This window comes from Capricornis sumatraensis, chromosome 6, assembly GCF_032405125.1.
Source record: "Capricornis sumatraensis isolate serow.1 chromosome 6, serow.2, whole genome shotgun sequence".
NCBI classification, from domain to species: domain Eukaryota; kingdom Metazoa; phylum Chordata; class Mammalia; order Artiodactyla; family Bovidae; genus Capricornis; species Capricornis sumatraensis.
Genome location: NC_091074.1, coordinates 82367956 through 82392452, shown reverse-complemented (window position 1 = coordinate 82392452; position 24497 = coordinate 82367956). Strand labels below are relative to the sequence as shown.

At 42.7% G+C, this 24497-nt stretch overlaps 1 protein-coding gene across 7 annotated transcripts in view; it reads left to right on the top strand.

Annotated features, from left to right (window-relative positions):
- EBF2 (EBF transcription factor 2) overlaps positions 1-24497 on the top strand; it is a 215706-nt gene that overhangs the window by 155734 nt on the left and 35475 nt on the right. For 4 of the 7 annotated variants that reach the window (XM_068974727.1, XM_068974729.1, XM_068974724.1 and 1 more), the window contains 3 exons: positions 14323-14440; positions 15990-16120; positions 17066-17192. In XM_068974727.1, coding sequence (XP_068830828.1) covers positions 14323-14440; positions 15990-16120; positions 17066-17192 — 376 coding nt within the window. Of the gene's footprint in view, positions 1-14322; positions 14449-15906; positions 15921-15975; positions 16121-17065; positions 17193-24497 lie in introns of all 7 variants that reach the window. The other 3 variants (XM_068974728.1, XM_068974723.1, XM_068974722.1) reach the window with 2 other exon arrangements.

Genomic DNA, 24497 nt, shown 5'->3' with positions numbered 1-24497 from the left:
AAACTTATGCTGCTGCTGCTGCTAAGTCGCTTCAGTTGTGTCCGACTCTGTGCAACCCCATAGATGGCAGCCCACCAGGCTCCTCCGTCCCTGGGATTCTCCAGGCAAGAACACTGGAGTGGGTTGCCATTTCCTTCTCCAATGCATGAAAGTGAAAAGTGAAAGTGAAGTCGCTCAGTCGTGTCCAACTCTTTGTGACCCCATGGACTGCAGCCTAGCAGGCTCCTCCATCCAAGGGATTTTCTAGGCAAGAGTACTGGAGAGGGTTGCCATTGCCTTCTCTGAATTCAGAATGACAAATATAATAATTTAAAAAAACATATGGACAAATAACTTCAATTCTCTACCTCTGGTATATGATCAGATTTAATCTGAAGTATTTCTTTTTTTGGTGGAGATTTTGATCTGAGCAGAATAAAAATACAAAATATTTTTAACCAAATCATGGATCCAACCAAACTCTCTCTCCTCTCTCATCTTTCCTCTTCCCACTCTCCTCCAAACACTAGTGGGACATAGGTTCCTTTTCCAAAAACAATCAAATAACAAAATCATTATATCACACATTTTCCAACCTGAACCAAACCTCTCTTTCATTCAATTCAAGTCCTAACTATAGTGGGTATATAAAATATTTATTGAAACACAAGAGTTTTAATTCTTTTTTGGGCTCAGACCCCTTTGAGAATTTCATATAAGCTATAGTTTTGTCCCAATAAAAAGCTATGTTTCAACAAAGTTATATTTAAAATTTCAAGTGTTCCCAAACCTCTTAAAACATCTCTGAGAAGTACATGGGCCCTTGATCTAAGTAAATGAAATTTATCTAATACCCAGTGGACGTCCTCCATGTAATTTAACCCTTATGATAGGGACCTGTCCATTCTTGGCTTTAAAGACCACCTGTTCCCAGATGCCTCCTGTATCCATATCATCAGACTTCTCTCCCTTCTCTGGAGCTGTAGAAATCCAGCTTTACCTCCCTCCTGGGCATCTTCTCTTGGATGACTAATGAGCTCATGTTCAAGGCAGAAGTCAGTCCTACCTCCCTGATCCATGCCTTCTTCAATTATTATTAAAGTGTCACTCCCTCCCACTAAGTATCTATAAAATCCACCTCCCTCTCCTGAAAAACTGCCACAGACCCTTGTCTCTCCTCCTTTGTCTAATCTGTCCTCAACATGGCTGCCAAAGTGATCTTTTAAAACATGTCTGCTGCTGCTGCTGCTAAGTCACTTCAGTGTGTCCAACTCTGTGAGACCCCATAGACGGCAGCCCACCAGGCCACCCGCCCCTGGGATTCTCCAGGAAAGAACACTGGAGTGGGGTTAAAACATGTCACTCCTCTGCTTAAGTATGTTATAAATATCTCCTGTCTGTGGACAAAAGCTTGGATATAAAAGGGCATGGCTGATAAATAGCTTCATACCAGGCAGGCTTCTGCCATGCACCCCACCTAATGCTTCCATATGCCCCCACCCATCAGGCACACCTCACTGATTTCTGTTCCATGTGGAACAGACTGCTTGGAGACTTCCCATGTGTTCACCCTTCTGCCTGTGAAGCCTTAACTCCTCTCCAATCTGTGACTTATGCTTATTTTTCAAGATATACCTGTCACCTCTTCATTGAGGCACTTTTTGAAAGAAATTTATTTTATTGAAATACAGTTGATTATAATGTTGTTAGTTTTTGCTATACAGCAAAGTGTTTCAGATGTGTTTGTGTGTGTGTGTGTTAGTTGTTCAGTTGTGTTCGACTCTTCAAAACCCCAGGGACTGTAGCTACCAGGTTCCTCTGTCCATGGAATTCACCAGGCAAGATACTGGAGTGAAGAACAACAACAAAAAAGAATACTGCAGTGGGTAGCCATTCCCTTCTCCAGGGAATTTTCCCAACCCCAAAACTGAACCCGTATCTCTTGCATTGCAGGAGGATTCTTTGCCATTGAGCCACCAGGGAGCTCCCTGCTTTCTCTCTCTCTCTATATATATACATATGTATGCTTTATGCTTACATATGCATGCATACATACATACATATGCATACATATGTGTGCTTTACCTCAATATATATATATACACTTTTCATATTCTTTTCCATTGCATTTTTTTTTTTTTTGGTTGCACTGGGTTTTTGCTGTGGCTAGCACTCGGGCTTAGTTGCTCTGAGGCACATGGGATTGTAGTTCCCTGACCAGGGCTCCAACCTGAGGCCTCTGCATTGGAAGGTGAATTCTTAATCACTGGACCACCAGGGAAGTCCCTCCATTACAATTTATCACAGGATATTGAATATAGTTCCCTGTACTATACAGTTGGATCTTGTTTTTGATCCATCCTATTTGTAATAGTTTGCATCTGCTAAGCCCAAACTCCCAGTTCATCCACCTCCCCCACACTGAGGCACTTCTGGACTTTTCCTGCCAGACCTATTGGTTCTTGCTTCTGTGCCAACATACTTCTCTACAAGCTTCTACTAATGCCATTGATCACATTGCCTTGCAATTATTATTTGTCTAAGAGGCTATGTGCTGCTTGAGGGTAATTGGCATGTTTTATTAATTTTTTTATTTCTCCCCAATGCCAGTCATTCTTTGGAGCTCCAAAAATGGTCATTAAATGAATTTTGAGAGAAAGAAAGAAAGAAAAGGAAGGAAGGAGCAGAGGAAGGAAAAAAAAAGAAAAGGGCCCCCAAAGTATATCTAAATCCATGGACCATGAAGGCAGAAAATCACTTCCGCCCTCCTTGAAATGGAACAATTAGGTGAAACACACAGATTAACAGCTCGGTGAAGGAAAGGTAAAGAAATTTATGTCTAGTTTAAGCTGACAGGCCTGTTAAGACATAATGAACCCCATTCTTTATTTCACCGAATGGTGGGTGGAGAGCGGGCAGCTGGAAAACCCAGAAGAAAAATCAAGCCATTTTCTTGGAAGACTCAGGCACGATGTCATTTCCCACATTCAAGTCCTAAAGCATAGTAGAAGTTGACAACAATCAGGGCTTTTGTTGCCAATTCACTCTCATAGACAGGCTGCCTGGTTCTGCTCCAAGTCATAGTGAAAACACAGATGCCCTCTTTCATTGATTCATTCACCCAACCAATGCTGTTGAGGAAATCCTATGTGCCTGGCACTATCCTAGGTGCTGGAAGGATATGTGTGTATGTTTGGTCGATAAGTCACGTCTATTTCTTTTGCAAGCCCATGGACTGTGTAGCTCTCCAGGCTCTTCTGTCCATGGGATTTCCCAGGCAAGAATACTGGAGTGGATTGCCATTTCCTTCTCCAGGGGATGTTCCCAACCCAGAGATCCAACTCACGTCTCTTACACCTCCTGCATTGGCAGGTGGGTTCTTTACCACTAGTGCCACTTGGGAAGCCCTTCCCATCACATGGGCAGCACCAATGGGTACATTACTCATTCTGGAGTTGGTCACAGGTTCCTTGGATCTCCAACTCCAGAATCATTTAAAATGAATCCCTTTCTTCACACTTGTAGCTTTATTACTGGGATAAAGATTCTCACTGTCATTTGCTGAATTTTTCTGGGTGACTCTCAGATGTCTCAAGTTCACCCCTACATTGTGCTTAGCTGCTCAGTCGTGTCTCTTTGCGACCCCATGGACTGTAGCCCGCCAGGCTCCTCTGTCCATGGGATTCTCCAGGCAAGAATACTGGAGTGGGTTGCCATTTCCTTCTCCAGGGGATCTTCCCAACCCAGGGATCAAACCCAGGTCTCCCACACTACAGGTGGATTTTTTACCATCTGAGCCACCAGGGAAGCCCCTACCCCTACATTATTCCCTTTTTAATAAAACAAGAGGCCCACCAAAGTCATCATCTTCTTATATAGCTATACCAGGGAGAGAATAGAGACACATATACAGGTCTTGCCATCCCTTGCTTCAAGAGATCAGAGGTCAAAAGTTGTGGGTGGGGGCATACATTTCAGGTGAAATAAAAGTCATGGGCTTCCCTGATGGCTCAGTGGTAAAGAATCTGCCTGCCAACTCAGGAGATGTGGGTTTGATCCCTCAGCCAGAAAGATCCCACATGCTGCGGAGCAACTAAGCCTGTGCACCACATCTGCTGAGCCTGTGCTCTAGAGCTTGGGAACCACAACTACTGAAGTCCACTTGCCCCAGAGCCCATACTCCACAACAAGAGAAGCCATGGCAGTGAGAAGTCCGAATACCAAAATCCCGCTTGCCACAAGCAGAGAAAAGCCTGCATAGCAACAAAGACCCAGTGAAGTAAAAAATAAATAAAATTATTAAAAAAAAAAAAGCAAGAAGTCATGTCCGGACCCAAATTGGGAAAGATATCAGGGCTGAATTGATGCCTGTCTGGTTATGGGAATCTGTACACAACCCCGGGCCTGTTGGAAGGACCCTCACTGGGGAGTTCCTGGAGGAGCTGGGGAAGGGTTGGTGCTTTGTCAGGACATGCTGAGCAGGTCTGGTAGACCTCTGAGAAAGAGAACAGGAATGCATGGTGGTCAGAAGTCACTACAGTCTTCTCCATCAGCATGGAGAATCAAAATGAGGCGTGTGAGGGCGGACTGACATCACTGGAATAGCTGGATGATCTGGGAAGCCTGGAGCGTATGACGGCAGTGTGCTGGATGCGCCCACCACATAGGAACAGTGGGGAAGTTCGCATGGATAGATGGCAGAGACCCTTAGTCCGCACAGCTGGGCAGCGGCCATTCGTCTATTTGACTGATCGACGTGAGAGCAGAGGGCAGGGCTGCTCATGTCTTGGAACAGGGCCAGGCTCCATCCAACAAACCCGTATGATTTCCTAAACCCCAGTTCTTATATAAAACCTTTTCATGGCACCACCATCTATTTTCCTTAAGTAAAAAAATGGTGAATGTTTCTCTCACACCATGGAAGAGGGAAACGAGAGTTTAAATTAACTCCAAATGGTAAAAATTTAATACAGCGCCAGCTGCCTGCAGGTTTCTTCAGTTTGAAATCTCTGAGAGCAGGAGCCACCCCAGCTGCTCTGTGATCTAACCCACCATGGGAAGGCTGTGGGGCTACTGAGCCACACTTTTCAAGCACGTAATGAAAACCACTTGACTTACAGCCTCTCTGATCAACAGGTGAGTCCATTATCTGGTGGGAGAACAAACCAGAGAGTCCAAGTTAAGAAAGAATAATTATCTATTTGGAGTCAGGGAAAAAAAAAAAAAACCCACCACCTCTGAGGGTTCAGGGAATGTGTTAAGTCTCCTCTGTGGTCCTCAAAATGTTTGCCAGTAGAACACTGCCCTTGACCATAACCATCCCACTTGGTGTACCTTTCAGATGGGAAAAGCACTGACCTCGATGGAATACAATGAGGTGAGGTGGATGTTACAAGTATCAATAACTCTGGCCTTTGGGATGAAGGGAAATTTGGTTGTAAAGCAGGTTAATAACCTTTAGGCTTCCTGATGACCTAAAAGGCAGGTTGAGGACTTCCTTGGTGGTGTAGTGGAGAAGAATCTACTGCCAAAGCAGGGACACAGGTTTGATCCCTGGTCTGGAAAGATCCCACATGCTGCAGAGCAACTAAGCCTGTGCGTCACAACTACTGAGTCTGCACACCCTAGAGCCCACGAGCCACAACCACTGAGCCTTCATGCTGCAACTACTGAAGCCCACCTGCCAAGATCCTGTGCTTCACGAAGAGAAGCCCAAGCACAACTAGAAAGTAGCCCCTGCTTTCCACAGCTAGAGAAAGCCTGAGTGCAGCAATGAAGACTCAGCACAGCCTAAAGTAAATAAGTAAATAAAGCAGTGTGTAGATGTCAAAAAAAAAAAGAAATAAAATGTTTAAAAAGGTGCCACTTGATTTCTGTACATATTCAACTGGGTTTTTTTTTTTTTTTTTACAAGCAAGCTCTAAAAGGTGTCCATCCTAAGCCAAATTTGCCAAAATATGCCAGCAGAAACGTTCTTTGGCATATTGGCCCACTTAACGCCAATTAGAATTTTTTTTCCAGAATAATCTTTTCAGCAACCTTGAATTGCATAATGAATTTTTCAACTCTTCAAGGCCCATCTCAGCTCTCATTTCCTTGATGAAAATGTTGGTTACTGCCCTCAGTGCAGGTTAGTTTTCTTACCTTTGGACTCCTAGAGGATGCAGTAGGCACATAATTCAGTCCTCAATTATGTATTACCATATAGTAATACCTCCTGATTATGTGTAGTGTTTGTTCTTTTTTAAAAAAATATTTATTTATTTGGCTACGCTGAGTCTTAAGTACAGCCTGTGGGATCTTTGTTTCCCAACCAGGGATCAAACCCAGGCTCCTTGCTTTGGGAACTTGGAGTCTCAGCCACTGGATCACGGGGACGTCCCAATGTGGCATCTGTTCTGCTTTATTGATTGCATGCTTCCCTGGTGGCTGAGATGGTAAAGAATCCTCCTGCAATGCAGGAAACCTGGGTTCAACCCCTGGGTCGGGAGGGGAAGGGAATGGCTACCCACTTCAGTATTCTTGCCTGGAGAATTCCATGGACAGTGGAGCCTGCCAGGGGGTCACAAAGAGGTGGGCATGACTGAGCAACTGGCAAACATGGATCAGTTGCGTAGTAAGCACTGTGAGGCAGTGACAGTGTTTTCTGTAGGCCTGGATTGCATGTGGCACAGTGCCTGGAAGGTCACAAAATGCCTCTGACTCACTGAAACACAGAGCTGTCTGGTGACTTCAGAACGTATCTTCTCAGTACTTAGGTCATGAATGCCATGGCCCCCCTCCCTGGCTGTGAGCAACTCCAGAACGCCCCACATCTGTCTCAACAGCAATCAACTTGGCGTTCTCTCGATTGCTACTTGATACTCAACTGAACAGAAAATGTAGCCTCGGGGAATATGAAACAACAGCAATTGCTAAGAATTCTGGGAATTCCTTTAAAAAAAAAGATGACAGAATCCATACTTGTGGGGTATGTAGGTGTTTAAAGGTAATTTTGGAGACTCTGGAGTCTAGTAACAAAGAAGAATCCGGGCTTTAAATCTGGCTTGAAAATATGATGTGTGCCAAGAATAAAAGGTAGAGGGAAACAACTTGCAGTAGCCAATTTGTTTGTTCTTTGCCTGGGTTGAATTATGGAGGCTTAGACAAAATTGTTTCATCAGATTCCCCTGGTCGAATGTGAGAATTCGCCAGGGTATAAAAACATCAATGGAGTATTTCTTCTCACAGTGTGGACTCCCAAATCTGATCGCCCACCACAACCAGAAGCCTGTCTTGATTTTCTCTGTCCCTTTAATGGTCTCTGTGTCTCTTTCCTCCTTCCACAGGTGGAAAATAAAATCCCACATAATAGTTATGCTTTGGGAAAGCTGAAATAACATATAGAGCAACTGAACAGTTATAAGGGAAAAGCACATCATGAATTTAATTCCATTTCCAGATGTAAAATGTCATAAAGAATTTTTTTCCATACTTGGCAAAATAACAGGAATTTTTGAGGCCATTTTATTTAGCTTGGTGGGTGCATGTTTATAAGTAGGTATCAGAGCCTTCCACTTCAAGTGGGCTATCAGTGCTACATATTGTAACTTTACATAGATTAAACTACCATAGGCCCCCACCTTCAGCTAGAAGGTACATGTTGTTGTTATTATTGTTCAGTTGCTAAGTCATGTCTGACTCTTTGCGACCCCATGAACTGTAGCCCACCAGGCTCCTCTGTCCATGCCCTTGTTGAAATGGAGGGGAAATGTGTCTGACTAATGGTAGAATTGGGTGTATTTTCAAAGCCAGAGCTCTGATCCATTCAGGGAGGTTTCCAGCCAACGTGATGATTCTCCAGTGACTTACAGAGATAGACACTGGGTTTCTCGTCTGTTTCAAAGAGCAGACCAGTTAATCATTCCACACATTTTTCATTTTGACTTCTCTTTTTCTTTTACCCTCTTGTGTGAGACTTAGGGTCTTTGTAGGAACACCTGGGTATGAGCTGAGAAAGCTTGGCTGGGAATAGGATTCAAGCTGATCTCAGACTCAACTCAATCATACAGTTACAGAGTTTTGAGAAGCATAGTTTTTTTTTTTTTTAAAGTGTGATGTTCCAAAAATCCATAGACATTTCAGGGTGAGGTGTAAAAATAACTTTCTTTGTGACCCCATGGATTGCAGCCCGCCAGGCTCCTCTGTCCATGGAATTTTTTTTCAGGCAGGAATGTTGGAGTGGGTTGTCATTTCCTCCTCCAGGGGATCTTCCTCACCCAGGGATCATACTGAGTCTTTTGAGTCTCCTGCATTGCCAGGCGGGTTCTGTACCACCTGGGAGTCCCCAGAATAATCCAAGGGTGGGAGTAAATCAGGGTGGTAAAAATCCTCCTGTCACATGATATCATTTCTGATACCAAAGGAACAGCTCCTCTATTGGAAAACTGGTTGTACAGGCAGATTAACAGATGTGTCCACCAAAAGGGTAACTCCCACCATGGCCTTTTATAGGCAGGAAGGAGCTCTTTACAACTCAGCTCCTGCTTTGCATAAATTATTAGAGTGGGGGTCACAGGATTGCTCTTGGGTGATGAGAAGAAAAATATAATGTGAGAAAGCCATCCATTTTCTTGAGGACTTTGAGTGGACTGCTAACACAGTTATAGCTTTTGTTCTTACATTACTTTTTTTTTTAAGGGGAGACACAAACGTTTTACTGATGTTTCCATTTCTGTATATTCAGCTAAAACTCCCATTTAATTGGATGATTCCAAATGGAATCTGTACTGTCACTGTGCCAACTGCTCCAGTTGGTTCCTATTTATTGATCTGGTCTCACTAAAAATGAGAGATGGCGCTAAGCAAAAATGAGAAATGGCAAAATGTGGAAAGTTACTCTTGCTTTAAAAAAATGAAAGTGATTTCTGTTGATCCCTGTTTCTCTTTCTCGGCACCTTGACTGAAAGCAACCGAATGTGAATGTTGCTGTTTAGTCGCTAAGTCGTGTCCAACACTTTTGCAACCTCATGGACCGTAGGCTGCCCAACCCCTCTGTCCATGGGATTTCCCAGGCAAAAATACTGGAATGAGTTGCTGTTTCCTTCTCCAGGGGATCTTCCTGACCCAGGGATCGAATCCGAGTCTCCTGCATTGGCAGGCAGGTTCTTGACCACCGAGCCACCCGGGAAACCCATTTGCATGAACATCATTAGTTATTGTTTATGTGTTGAGTTGAAGCATGCCAGTGGAGGACAGCCATCACCTACAATGCTTAGTTTTCAGATCTGCAGGCCTTCCTACTGGAGCTTTGAGTTGAAATACAGATACACTGACTCTGAGAAACAAATGAAAGCTGTCATCAGTGTCAACAGCAAAAGCCGGAGGTCCATCCCATACAAATTATGGACATCTGTATTCCTAATTGTCATCCTTTTGGACCATGCCAGCGAAAGAGCAATGCCAAGAGAGTCTGAGGGCTTTAGAAAAAGCAGGTATCAGGTTTAGGTGATAGGAGACATTGATGAGACCGAGAAGTCCTTTTGGAAGGAATACTCTCCATATGTTTGTTAAAATACTCGAGATTTTCTAGTTTCAGGTACCTCCTAATGGCATGCTTTGTCAATATTCCACTTGCTACTTCTAAGACAGATCAGTTTATGATCTTAGAAGAACAAGTGGTATGGATGATTCCAGGATCAGAAGATTGTTGGCAAAGATGCCTACAAATAGTTAACAAGGTAATAGTAAGAAATGTTGACCTTGATTTGTTTGGCTAAGATGTAAAGATTTTTGAAGGTCAAAGGTGTCCTTGTGTAGTGTTTTGGAGTCTAACTGTGTCTGACCCTCTAACATTAAGCTGCTGTGGCCTGCAGTTTTGAAGAGTGAAGCAAACCAGGGGGAAAGGGAGAAGGGGGAGAGAACAGGAAATGGAGTGAGGTGTTTCAGGAAGTTGTCAGGGGTTGACTGATTGATTCCAGATGGGAAAGGTCAGCCTTCGTGACCCAGGAAATACTCACTGGGGGAAAGAAGTTGGCTTGTGGAAGGGGAAGGCCTGGGAGGGAGACGATGCTGGAATGCACAGTCCACTTCCTTCAGTCTTCAAACATTCAGAAACTTTAACTTCTCTGAATAGAATAATATCAGTGTTGTCATCGTTCATCAGAAAACAGTGAAAGAAGTTAAATTGGAAGCTTTGAGTGTACCAAATGTATCTTCGCCTCCCTCATGTATTTTGTTCTTTCAGAAGTAGAAGGAATGCACGGAAAAGTCAGTATTTGTGTGTGTCTCCACGTACAAGAACAACAACCATTCCTTAAAAAAAAAAAGAACAACAACCAAATATGTCTGGTTTCACATGATGGAGTTTGTGTATCAAATCCTTTACATTTTGCAAATTCGGTTAAGTTGGCAGCCCTTCCTAGATACCTCACTGTCTTAAGATATTTAGACTATTAAAAACGGGGACTTGCCTCGTATCGATATATATACAGCCACACGCACATACATTTGGACATAATTTAAAATCTCGTAATAAATTTTGCAGACACTGAAATAATTCAGGTTAATTCCCTTGCTGTCAGGAGAGGCCAGCGCTAGCCAGCAAGAGATTAAAATTTATTTCCATTGTTAATAGAAAATAATGAAGTGCATCTGAACCATCAGGGTATGTCATTCGGGAAATGTTCTCTTTGGAACTGAGTCTCACTCCACCCAAATGGACAATGATGAAATCAGCTGGCTCGAGAAAGCCCCATGTTTTGTGGCCGGAATGCACAAGGCGCACGAACGTACAGTATAACAAGGAGCCTGTGGGATGAATTAAAGCGGTCTTGGGGAGAACTCTCTTCATGTCCACATAATCCTCACCTGGGCGGGGGTTCCCCTCCTTGTGCCCAGCACAGCTCGTTAGCAGTGAAAGCCTGAGGCACCCTCTGTTTTTTTTTTTTTTTTCCCACAGATGAGAGCAATGTCCACTCACACACACAATTTATAAAATTGATCTGATTCCTCATTTTTTCCCTCCACCTTCTCCTATTATTTTCAGAGGGTAAACAGAGACAGAGGTGGTTGCTTTCAGCCTTCATGCTCATCCTAACTCCGGGAACCAGGAGACCCTCGACTCCTCCCTCCCTTTGACTGCGATGCCACCCTCTGCTCTGCTGAGAGGCCCTGTAAGAGTATGTGCCTTATGTCCTGGCATAAAGTGATGCAGGTCTCTGCCTTATGGTGGCCACTGCATGATAGGAACTTTCTGGAAGGCCTTTCCCCAGACTCTTAATATGTTAACAAGGATGCAATTGAAAACAGACTTGGAGCTAGACGGCTACATCCCTGAATTGTGAGCAATTACACTGATGGTAATTTTCTGAATGACTATGGAGGCTCCTTTAAGTTCATCCTGATTTCACAATGAACAGGGACATGAAATAGGTAGTGAATTCACTAGTGGAGGAGCTAAGTGTGGGAGACACACTCGTCGACTAGGAACACATTGTTCTGTGGTCTTAGAGTCTCCAAGGCCTGATGTAATAATACCCAATACATAGAAGACACTCAGTGACTGCATCTGAGTTAATAAATGCAGCCCACTGTGTCCGTGTAAAAACTCCTGAATGCCACTGTCATGCTCATGGCACCAGGCTAGGTGACATACTTTGTGGGCTCATAGTTTTAAGGGTTCTTCTGAATCCTTATTATATTACAATATATATAAAAATTTTTTACTTCATTGTACATCATAAACACAATATTGTAAGCAACTATACCTCAGTTGGAAAAAAAAAATAGATGCCATCTGAAATCTTATTTGAGGTTAAAAAAAAATCAGGAGAGTATTGCTTTGGAAAAATGTATTGGGTAGGATGGACTGAAGTTCAGTTCAGTTCAGTTGCTCAGTTGTGTCTGACTCTTTGCGACCCCAAGAATTGCAGCATGCCAGGCCTCCCTGTCCATCACCAACTCCCGGAGTTCACCCAAACTCATGTCCATTGAATCGGTGATGCCATCCAGCCATCTCATCCTCTGTCATCCCCTTCTCCTCCTGCCCCCAATCCCTCCCAGCATCAGAGTCTTTTCCAGTGAGTCAGCTCTTTGCATGAGGTGGCCAAAGTATTGGAGTTTCAGCTTCAGCATCAGTCCTTCCAAAGAACACCCAGGACTGATCTCCTTTAGCATGGACTGGTTGGATCTCCTTGCAGTCCATGGGACTCTCAAGAGTCTTCTCCAACACCACAGTTCAAAAGCATCAATTCTTCGGCACTCAGCTTTCTTCACAGTCCAACTCTCACATCCATACATGAGCCCTGGAAAAACCATAGCCTTGACTAGATGGACCTTTGTTGGCAAAGGAGACCCAAATAACTTTCTGGGGAGACAGAAATGTTTTATATTGTGATATGGTGTGGATTACCTGGGTATATCCATTTATCAAAACTGTACAGTAATTGCATGTAAATTTCACTTTAAAGAAAGGAGACTCATTATGTTTATTTTGTTCATTTGAAATAATTCATGGTAAAGAAATGTGACATGCCATTGAGTGAATCTTGTTTTGTTGTAATATAAAATATTACCTCTTAAGAGGTAAGGCAAGGCCCAGGTTTGTCCCCTCTTTATTTAATAAGTAAGAAAGTGTGTGCTAAATTGCTTCAGTTGTGTCCAACTCTTTGTGACCCTGTGAACTGTAGCCTGCTAGGCTCTTCTGTCCATGGGATTCTCCAGGCAAGAAGATTGGAGTGGGTTGCCATGCCCTTCTCCAGAGGATCTTCCTGACCCAGGGATTGAACCTGGGTCTCCTGCATCTCCTGCATTGCAGGCAAACTCTTCAAGGGTGGCCAAAAATTCCAAGTAGAGTATCAGTGAGTTTAATTTGGGAGTGGACGTATCTATTCAATGTCTTTCCTCAGGTCTATATATATACTTGAGTATATATATAAGAAGCTCCTTTCTCAAACACAAAATATTGCCACATGTAACTAACAAGTGACTCACCTTCCTAGGTCAGTAAGTAGGTGGTAGATATGCCCAAGTCCATGCATTTCTGCTGTGTTTTCCCAATGCTCCAGCCCTGACTGATCACCACTTCTTTGAATTTCCCTTGCACCCTCATCTGAAGCACACACACAGAACTCAGTCCAACCTCATTCTATGTGCTGCTTGTTGTTCTTGTTTGCCATGCTCCTCCAGTGTGAAAGTAAGCTCTTTGAGGGTAGGGACCATGCCTTGTAATATGTGGGGGTTAATTCCCCCTACTGGAGCCTTCTCTTGACCCAGAGCTTAGACTATTGGAGGGGCTCCGTGAGTAAAGTCCTCTGTCCTGTTGACTGGTCAAACAAGGTGGGACTGAGGCCATGAGGATGGGAACTCATCCATGAATGTTTTACATGTATTTTTCTCATTTTATTCTTCTTTTATGTCATTCAGCCCTCAAGATAGGCAATGTTGTGTATGTTTTACAGACTAGGGAAGTGGAGATCCAAAAAGGTTAAATAATCCATCTGTACAGTCCATGGAATTCTCCAGGCCAGGATACTAGGGTGGGTTGCCATGCCCTCCTCCAGGGGATCTTCTCAACCTAGGGATCGAACCCAGGTCTCCCAAATTGCAGATGGATTCATTACTGTCTGAGCCACCAGGGAAGCCCAAGTAATCCATCAGAGGTTCTCAGTTAAGAAGGAGCAGGCGTGGGATTTGGGTTCAGTTCTCTCTGACTGCAAATCCACACCCTTCCACTATGCACCCATCTCTTCCCTATCATCTGGTTAGATACTAAATGTCCTACATTTTCAATGCTGAATTCTGCAACTTTACTTTTCACCCAAAGTCTAAGCATCTTAGTCGCTGCTCTCTGGTGTGGGAGAAACCAGATATAACTCATCAGGCAGTACATGCATGCCCAGCACTACTTTAGCACACGTCAGATGTTCAAGAACCCACTCCTGAGAAATGACCTCCCAGCTGGCGTTTCCATCTTAGCTTCCCAATCAGACACAATCAGCTCCTTTTTGTGATTCCAGCCCAAGGGTCACCTGGGAATGATGGTCCAAGTACTTTGATCGAGATGAAGTTTCTAGAACCCATGGGCAGATTGCCAACTTCCCCACTTCCTCACCTGGGCATAGTTTGAGCACAAATAGGTGACAACACATGGGTGAAGGGTGGCCTCTTTTTCCATAATGCTCTGCCATTGTTCCAGGAGGAGGAGAACCCATTCAGATGCCAAGAGCATGACTTGTCCCTAAATTCTGGTCCATCTCCCATTAGCCACACGGAAGTCTGACAAAACAGTTCTGTGACTTTTATGACTTACTGAGAAATTAACTCAACCCCCTCCCCCCTATCCTTTTTCCTTGAAATCTGCAGGTCGTATTGTCAACAACAGTGAATGTGGATGGACATGTGCTGGCTGTTTCCGACAACATGTTTGTTCACAACAACTCGAAGCATGGACGGAGAGCCAGAAGGCTGGACCCGTCGGAAGGTAGGGCTGTGCTTTCCGGAGGGACTGAGCCTGGCAGACAAATGACGCTCTTCACAAATTTTTCCTGGTTTGAATTTGAAATTGATGTCTCTGAGTAGGAGTGGAGAATGTCCCCAAGACTGTGTGGATTTTAAAATGAAGCTGTAAACACTGACTTCTGCCTGCTCTGTTGTGACCCCCACACATCTCCCAGCCAATGTTCAGGCCCTTGCCACTCTCTGGCTCTCTCATTTAGTTCTGTCAGTTTTTCTTTCTCTCTCTCTCTTTATTTTTTTGCTAGATGGGCATTTCAGGCAAATGTAGTGCTATGACATCTTAGTTAAACAGGAACATTACCATGCCAGACATGTATGAATAAGTGTCAGATGTGCGCTTAAACAGATTGTGGGCAAAACAAAACAATGTGCAGAATGAAACTGACACTAATTGATTTTTGTTTGCTTGGACAAGAAAAAATCATGGTCTGCTCTGGGTAATTTTTCCAAGTGCATTAAAGTAATTAGGAATACCGGTAACAGTTAAACTTCAAGTTGTCCGAAAAATTAAAGTGTATCAAGGAAGATAACTGACAAACCTAAGCAAATCCCTTCCAAGTTCTTTTTTGTGCACGCTCCCCAACTCACTGGTCTAAGAAGCTCTTGTAATACAGAATGAATGGCTAAGTGAGGCTCCTATTTTTGTGTATTGTCTTGCTGTATACTGCCCACCAGCCCTCACCCCAACTCAGCCCTTAAAATGTGTCTTGTATCATTCCAAATAGGAATTAATGAACTGAAAGAAAATGATTGAATCGGTAAAGAATTTGGAGTGGTGTTAATTCTCCCGCAGCGGGCACTGAAAGGGGAGAAGAAAATCCCAGGGTTCAGAACTAGGAACCCATCCAGTTTCTTTTGACTGATTGGATGTGATTGACTGGCTGTTCAAAGGGGGCTCATGTTTTTGGAGTCCTGCCAAAGTTCTCCTCCACCTCTGACCCTGTCAGCTCTGGAAATGGAGTGATGGATTGACTTTAGTTATGGCCTGAAAACCATATTGGGTTCCTGTTGGGATGTAAAGTCCAGAGGCCTCGAACATATGGAAGAAGGGAGGGAGAATCTTTCCTACAAAGTTAGGAAAGTGATTAGAAATTGTCTCTTGATACAGCCAGAAAAAAAAGAAGTCTTCAACTATGGTAGATTTTACTTTCTCCTTCTTTCTCTAGCACATTAACAGACCTTGTAAATCTTAACATCTTGGGGCAGAGGAGGTGGGGAGAGAAAAGGGATTTACACATTTCCAGTGTGATCAACTTATGAAATATGGGGAAAAACAACAGAGTTTTAAAAACACCCTTTGCACAATTAGCTAAGTGTTTTCATATATAGTGGTCAACTCATTAGGCTTTAATGACCTGGTGAAAACCAACAACCAATTAGGGAATGATGGCAAGTCAGCAAAGCTCAACTTAAACTTCTTAGATAACCAAGAGCTTTCAAGAGCAGTCAGTCTCCAAACTCCAAACTTCAACCACCAAAAGACAGACTTGACTTTTTCTTTCCTATCTTTTTAGCAACTCCATGCATCAAAGCCATTAGCCCAAGTGAAGGCTGGACCACTGGAGGAGCCATGGTCATCATTATTGGGGACAACTTCTTTGATGGCCTCCAAGTGGTGTTTGGGACCATGCTTGTATGGAGTGAGGTAGGCAAAGACAACTCACTTCCCTGATTTCCTTTTTTTTGATCTGGGGAAACTAGTAATTCTGCAATGTCAGCAAAATGAACACACACACACACACACACACACACACACACACACACACACAATTGAGTACCTATTATAAGTGGGGTACCAGGATTAAAAGACATGTAAGCTACAATTTCCTGCAGGCATGGATCCCTTAAAAAGAAATATTCACTGTAATAAGTATTGTTTATAATTGTGAAAAATTAGAAATTGGCTAGATATTGGGTACTAGGAGAATGGCTAAATAAATGAAGTATCATCATTTACTTAAAAATTATATTTGAAAGATTTCTAATGACACAGGAAAAGGGAACATGCTTACAATATAATGCTAAATGAAAAAAAATCAGGACAACAGTATCTATGGATGTAAAATATAATTATATAACACATCCTTAGAAAAGTACTGGAAATGTGCCAAAGATAAATAATGGCTGTCTCTGGGTTATGAATGGTAACATTTTTTAAATTTTTCTCTAGTTTCCAATTTTTCTACTGTGATGAGAAAAAAACAAGATAAGTTACAAAAAGATATATAACAGTGCTAAGTTGGATATGGAAATTGCCAAATCAATCTGTGAGGTCATGGCAGTGTAGGAATTGGGGGAGGGAATGACTACAGGGATGGGGGTTAGGTGGATACAGGAGGTCGGGGCGGGGGTGGGGGGGGAACTTGAGCTGGGCTAATAGGAAGGGAAGGATAGACAGGTTGGGTTGAAAGGTAATTCCAGGGTGGTAGGCAGAAACACTTGAGACATGGGACAGGGCGTTCATGGCACAAGGGGTACCATGAGTGCAGCAGTTTGCCCTGGGAGATAGCAGTGGATGATGCTTCTATGTTCAGTATATCCATGATAATATATAATAAAGACTTTATTTCCCTGCCTATTCATTCCTCAGCTAATAACTCCTCATGCCATCAGAGTGCAGACTCCTCCTCGGCACATCCCTGGGGTCGTAGAAGTGACATTGTCTTATAAATCCAAACAGTTCTGCAAAGGAGCTCCAGGGAGGTTCATTTACACAGGTGCGTAAGAAAATTATTCCAAGGGAGACTGGTTCCTGGTTCACTTTTGCTCTGGTTCCTAGTCTATCCACTTTATAATCATTCTAACTTTTATAGGTCTTTCTACTGGTGTGGCAAGAGTGGACTGGGTCATAGGCATTGAAAGGGGATGTGTTGATCTAATGTTGTGTTTTATGTAAGCGATTTCTGCACAGTCTGGGAAATGGTCATGGCAGCTCATTTCAGGATTCCATCCTTATGAATTTAACTCAGCTGGAACCATGCTAGAAAAGACTTTTATCCAAACAAATCAGATAAAATATTTGACAGAGTTGCTGGCTATAATGAAATTTTCTTGAAAAGGATTCAGGAAAGTTGCCTAATGATGCTGCAGAGGGATTCAAATTATATTAAAACTTTATGAAAGTAGAAATGATCTAATTGGTTCAATATTTATTGAACGCCTACATTGTATCTACTACTTTTTTCCAGGTGGAAGGTACAATAACATAGAAGACATGGTCCCTATTTGGAAATTTAGAAACTATTGGAGAAGGCAACAGAGCAGCTGGCGAATTAAGAGTGTTCAAATTGTTTAGTATTTCCAAAGAATGGAATATGAATTTCACAAAAAGGGAGCTGACTATGAACTAGAGTAGAGGGATGGGGTTCAAGGAGGAGATGATACTGAAGACCATTTTTAAGGATGGGAGGATTTGGATAGGCAAAGAGAAAAAGGAAGCATGTTCCTCCTATGGGAGTCTTAAGTGCAAAGACACAGAGGATGAGGTGAGTTGATGTCTGGAGGAAAGAAAAAGCTGGTCCAACAGCTGTGGGGATCCATGAGATGGAACTTAGACTAGAACTTAGCTAGGCATAGCAGGAAAGGAAACCTGATTTAGTTGGGGAACAGCTGAAGGCACGGAGACCCACTAGAATATTATTGTTTGGTCCCTAAATTGTGTCTGACTCTTTTGCGACCCCATCAACTGTAGCCCATCAGGCTCCTCTGTCTATGGGATTCTCCAGGCAAAGAATACTGGAGTGGATTGCCATTTCCTCCTCCAGGGCATCTTCCTGACCCTGGGATTGAACCTGTGTTTTGTGCATTGGCAGACAGATTCTTTACCACTGAGACACCAGGGAAGTCAGAATATTGTTACTCTGAACAACAACAAAAAAGAGGTACAGGGAAAGAAGTATAGAAATCATCAAGAAAATATACCAGACCTATTATAAATTTCTAATAATATTATTTTATAGTGTTTTCTTCCTCATTTGGACTTAGCCTCCTATTATTATTTAAGCGTAAATTGTCTGATTAGCAATCAATTAGGAATAGAAGGAAAAAGGATGATTTAGGTATATATTTAACATTTTGTCATTGAGTTTTCTCTCTTGAGATAGGCATGTCTTTGTTGGGTTACTTGCAATAAAATATTTACTATTCCAGCTCCCAAAGAGATGCAGCTTTTTCAGTCATTCAAATGAACATTTATTACATGCCTACCATGGGCTAGCACAGATCTAGGCTCCGGGATATAAAAGTGGGCAAGATAAAGCCCTCCATCTTCATAAACCTTGCATACTATAGGCGGAGACAGTCAACATAGAACATAGATTATATAATTTCAGACCATGATAATGAAGGGATAGAGAATGAGGGAGGGTCTCTCTGAGAAAGGAACATTGAGCAGAGATGTGTACTGAAGTGAAGTGAAGTCTCTCAGTCGTGTCTAACTCTTTGCAACCCCATGGACTGTAGCCTGCCAGGCTCCTCCGCCCATGGGATTTTTCAGGCAAGAATACTGGAGTGGGTTGCCATTTCCTTCTCCAGGGGATCTTCCTGACCCAGGGGTCGAATCCAGGTCTCCTACGTTGCAGGCAGACTCTTTTACCATTTGAGCCATCAGGGAATCCCAAGATATGTATCGTGGGTGTGGAAATCTGTCCCCACCCCCCTTATCTCTTTGACCTCCTCTCCTGTCCATTCACATTTCCTCTGTCCCTAGGCCTCCTCAGGGCTGTGTTTTCTGTGTGGTTCACCATTGTTAGCTAGAAGAGCACTTGGCAGTCAATCGGTTGGGGGCAAATGTCCCAGACAGAGAAAAGATGACAGTCTGAGAGGCAGGGATAAGCCTGGCATCACTGGGGAAGAGCAAAAATGCCAGTGTGGCCAGAGTGGAGTCAGTGGGAGATGAGGTGGGAAAGGCAGGTAGGACAAGGGGTTTGCATGGGAAAACTTTGAGGATGCCAAACGGGAGGAGTCAGCATCCAGGTGGGATTTAAAGCCACTAGGATGGATGAGAGGCCGTGGAAGGGAGTATAGCTACAAGATGGAAGAGGTCTAAAAGATGGCAGGTGCATCAGAAGCGCTAAGTGTAGGGCTCAGGAAAACAAGGAGGAGCCTATGAAGGACACAGAAATGGAGTGGTCAGTGGGTAGGAGGAAACAGGAGCTTGGACTGTCCCTGGAGTCAGGTGAGGAATGGGTTTCATTTCACACATAGAGTTTTGCTTTCTCAAATGCACCCACTGTAATATGGATGACAGGTCTGCCCTGTAAGGTGATAGGCAGGATGAATAAAAACTGCATTGCAATTAATCTTCAATTCTCTTCCGAAGTAACAAGCAATACTCAGTGGGGCTATAGACGTTTGGAGCCAGGTGTTGTGTGCATATACGTTTACATGTGCATACGTGTGTGTCTGAGTAAATGTATAAAGTTCCTTCAAAAAGCAGAGGTTGTCATCCTTGGTCGCACTTTAATGCATCAATGCTCAGGCTGGATCCCAGACTAATTAAATCTGAAGTTCTGAAGATAGGACCCAGGTAACCATGTAATCTATATATTCAATAAACAAATATCAGCTCTAAATGATTGCTCAAGGCACAAAGTCAGTAATATCAGTATTCCTCTAGCCGCTTACGGTTCTAGATAGAGAGAGAGAGACACCTGTAGATTATAATAATCATGCTGAGTCCTAAAAGAGATATAAATGCAAAAGGGGCTATAGGAGCACTGAGCAGGGGTGGCTCACTTTGGGAAACCAAGGAAGGCCTTCTGGAGGAGCTGACCATAGAGTGACATTTCAAAAGGAAAGAAGGAACTTGCCAGACAGAATAGAGGAACCTAAATTATTCACAGAAAACACAGTGCTTGGTTTAAAAAAAATGAAAGGAGCCCACACAGTAGTAAAGATAATAGATTTTATGTTACCTGTAAATCTAAGAATTTTAAAGATAATAAGACATCAAAGAACATTGGATCAAACTCCATCTGTTGCAGATGAGAAAGCTAAGACCCAGGGAGAAATGACTTGCCTGTCTAATTCAAGGTGGAGTCAGAACAAGGACTCAGGTCTCTGGCTATCCTGCCTGCTGACCTATGTTTAGCAATGCAGTGTGGCACGTCATAGGGTAGCAAGGAGCAGGACATGACTGAAGTGACTTCACATGCATGCACTTCAGCAAAGAGTTCTGTTTTCCTTATGTGCTGAGACATGGTTGACTTATTCCTAAAGCAAGCATCAATTGAACATGCCCCACATTGGTTTGTTGTATTTGCTGATTTCCATGGTGCAGGTACTGTCACCAGGGCTGATTTCAAACTACCAATATGACATCAGCTGGCTCACAGCATTCCTGAAAATTCAACAATCTGCTCTCATAAAATGGTACAAGCCAGGTGTAGAACACCTGTGCATGGAAAGCGTTTGAAATAGAGAGCAGTTATAGCTTATTATTGAAAAGGTGTATATTATTAGTATTATTAATGCTATTAGTTTTATCATCATGGAGGCTGACTTGAACAAGGAATTACAAATGTGATGAGTGATAGAGGATGCTGGGGATATATATCAGAGGAATCTTAAGCCAATGGAGAAGGTTAAGGACAGTTCAAACACGGGAAACAGTAGGTGCAAAGGCCCTGGGGTAGGAAAGAATGTGGGATGTGTTTGACGCTAACTAGAAACAGGGAAGAAAGAATGTGAAAGAGAGGTTGGGTTCAGACTGGAAGAGAGATTGAACCTGCTTGTTTGGCTGCATCCCAAGTGCCATGGGGAGCTATTGGAATAGTTTAAAGCTGGGAGTACCATGGTCATTGCCTTTTCAAAGAGCCTTTTAGCTGCAGCAGAGAGAATGGTTTGGAACCTAGGATGGATTCAGGGAGGTCAGTTTGAGGCCAGTGTGGTGGCCCCAGCCAGAAATGATGGCAGCTTGGACTGGAGTGCCGGTGGTGGGGACAGGCAGAAGTGGATGAAATTTAGGAGGTAGCATTGACGGGACTTGATGATTGATTGGATGGGGTGAAGGTTGGGGAAGGAAAGGGAGGGAGTGACTCAAGTTTCAGGTTTGAAAAATTGGGTGGGTATAGCTTAGAAAGTGATTTTTTAAAAAGGTATAAAGTGCTGAGGGAGTTCAGAGGAAGGACAAAATACTTCCAGCTGGTGGAGAGGTGGGAAGATTTAATATTGTAAAGATGTCGATTAATGAATAAATTTAACACAATGCCAATCAAAGGACCAACAAAATGTTTGGGGAAAACTTTACAAAAGTTCACCTGCAAAAATAAAGGTGCTAAAATAGGACCCCTCATTTTGAAAAATGAGAGGGCTTTGCCCTACCAGACTTTAAAACCTATGTTAAGTTTCGGTAATTAGAAGAATATGGGGTTTTGCAGGAACACATAGAAATGTCACGCAACAGAAGAAAACACTTTAAAATAAACAGTTTTTATGCACACAACTAGTACAAATACAGAAGTATTTGTATGGGTGAGGAGACTTCTCAAGTCAGCATGGAAAATATGGAATTTTTAACAAATGTTGTGGGGCCAACTAGTTAAGCATTTTAAAAAGTTATATATCTAATTTCATATCACAAAATGAAGCATACTTGAATTAAATATTTTAATTAAATGTAGGCATTAATTAACTAATTTTTTAAAATGTAAGCATTTAAAAAGATTATTATACTTGAGCCTTGCTAAAAGCTTGATCCCAAAGACAAAAACCACTGAGCATAAATATGTGATTACATGAAAAGAAAATGTTTGTATGTCTAAGTTTCAGTTATTAAATCGAAAGGATAAGGACAAACTGAAACCATATTTGTTATATATGACATAATATCCTACACATAAAAATATTCATTTACTTGTTGAGCAAAGTTCATTTTATGCCTATTCTTTGTCAGCCACAATTTTTTTTTTTACATTATGGATAAACAAGTGAATGTTAGAGGTCTTATAAATTAAAGGGGAAAAACTCTCTAAAAGCTAGCAAGGAACATCAGGAGTTAATTCAGGAAGGAATATAATCAAGCAATAAATATGTTTGCAAAAATCCCAACCACATTAATAATCGAATAAAAGCAAATTAAGGCAACTACAGGATAACTTTTTTTTTCTATCAAGGTGGCAAAGATTTTTTTTAAAACAAATGAAGATACCTACGTTGAAAAAATTAGAAGAAAGTGGGGGTTTTCTAACACACAGTTCTCCACTCTTAGGAGAGTACCCTGATGGTACTAGGTTTTTTAAAAAAATGTATGTACCTTTTAACCCAACAGTTCTACTTTTAGGAATATATACTTGGGAGATAATTGAGTTTGCTTGAAGGTTGTTTATTCTGAAGCACTGTTAATAGCACTGTTGAAGCACTGTTAATAGGAGTGAAAAACTGTAAACAATCACAACAAAACATCCTTATACTGAAAAACATCTTAGATATTAAAGAAATGCTGTGGTTGCACAGTCGCTCAGTCGTGTCCAATTCTTTGCACCCCCATGGACTGTAGCCCACCAGTATCTTCTGTCCATGGGGTTTCCCAGGCAAGAGTACTGGAGTGGGTTGCCATTTCCTTCTCCAAAAGCAATGCTGTGGATGGATATTTAATTACATGAAAGACATTGGTGATATATTAAAAAAAAAAAAGCTTAAAACTGTATGTACAATATGGTTTCTGGAGATGCAAGAGAGTCGAATTTGATTGCTCAGTCGGGAAGATTCCCTGGAGAAGGAAGTGGCAACCCACTCCAGTATTCTTGCCTGGAGAACCCCAGGGACAAAGGAGCCTGGTGAGCTACAGTCCATGGGGTCACAATGAGTCAGACACAACTGAGCACATGTGTGCATGCACATACACACACACCAATCGTGCTGGACCCTGTTCCAGGCATATTGCACTCTAATCTTTTGGGAGGGTCTGAGAATCTGTATTTTAAACAAAGAAATGAGTTTGGGAATGCTGAGTCCTGCTCATCAGGCTGCTGCAGTGACTTCCTGGCTTGTAAAGTATTTGACAACATGGGGCAGTTCTTTTCAGACCGAGTCATTACCCCACAAACACAATAGTATTTACTCGTATGTGGAACTTTCTAGAAAGAGACTCCAAAAGCAGGAGGTGGGAAGGAAATTTCCAGCAAACCTCCCCTCCCTCAGCCCTCACCCCACCACTCACATCTTATGGATCATGGTCCAACTGTTGATGGTTTCTGTATCCAAGGACACACCACCACAATAAACCCAAGCCTATTAGATGGGACTTACCTGGTATAATTAGGCAAAATGCAGTAATCAGCTCCCCATGGTTGTTGCTGCCAAGTCCCGCATAAACATCAGGGCTCTGAAAAACAACACATTTCCTTCTCACATGTAGGAAGGTCTATTTTCCTCCTACCACCACGATTTATTGAAGTGCAGCTTGCTGCTTCAGAGTCAAGAGCTCTACACGAGCACCCAGCTCATCAGGAAACGTCCCACTGCCCCTGACTGCTTTGAGACCTAGAGGTGGTACCAGCCAAGGCTTGTGAGCAGGGAGAGGTCCCCTACTCCCCTGGCTGACTTTGCTGCAGAAAATTAGCAGTGGAGAAAAATAATCCTGGTAGGGGGTACCCAGGGAGACCACGGTTACTTGTTTTTTCAGGTAACCATGGTTACTGCATCTTAAGGATGCAGGGAGAGGAGGTCTGTAGCAAGGAATTTGAGAATGGAACTCCACTTTGTCATTAAACTTGAGAGAACTTAGCACTGGAGTGGAAGACCATCAGTGAGAGTTTAGAAGTCTGGATTTGAGTCCGAATTTTATGACAAATCCCCTAACCATTCTTTGCCTTCGTTTTCTTTTTTAAAATTATTTATTTGTTTATTTTTGGTTGCGCTGGGTCTTTGCTAGTTGTGGTGTGCAGGCTTCTTGTGGAGCATGGGCTCTAGCAACACAGGCTCAGTAGTTGTGGCCCATGGGCTTTAGTTTCCTGTAGCGTGTGGAATCTTCCTGGACCAGGGATCAAACCCGTGTCCCCTGCATTGACAGGTGGATTCTT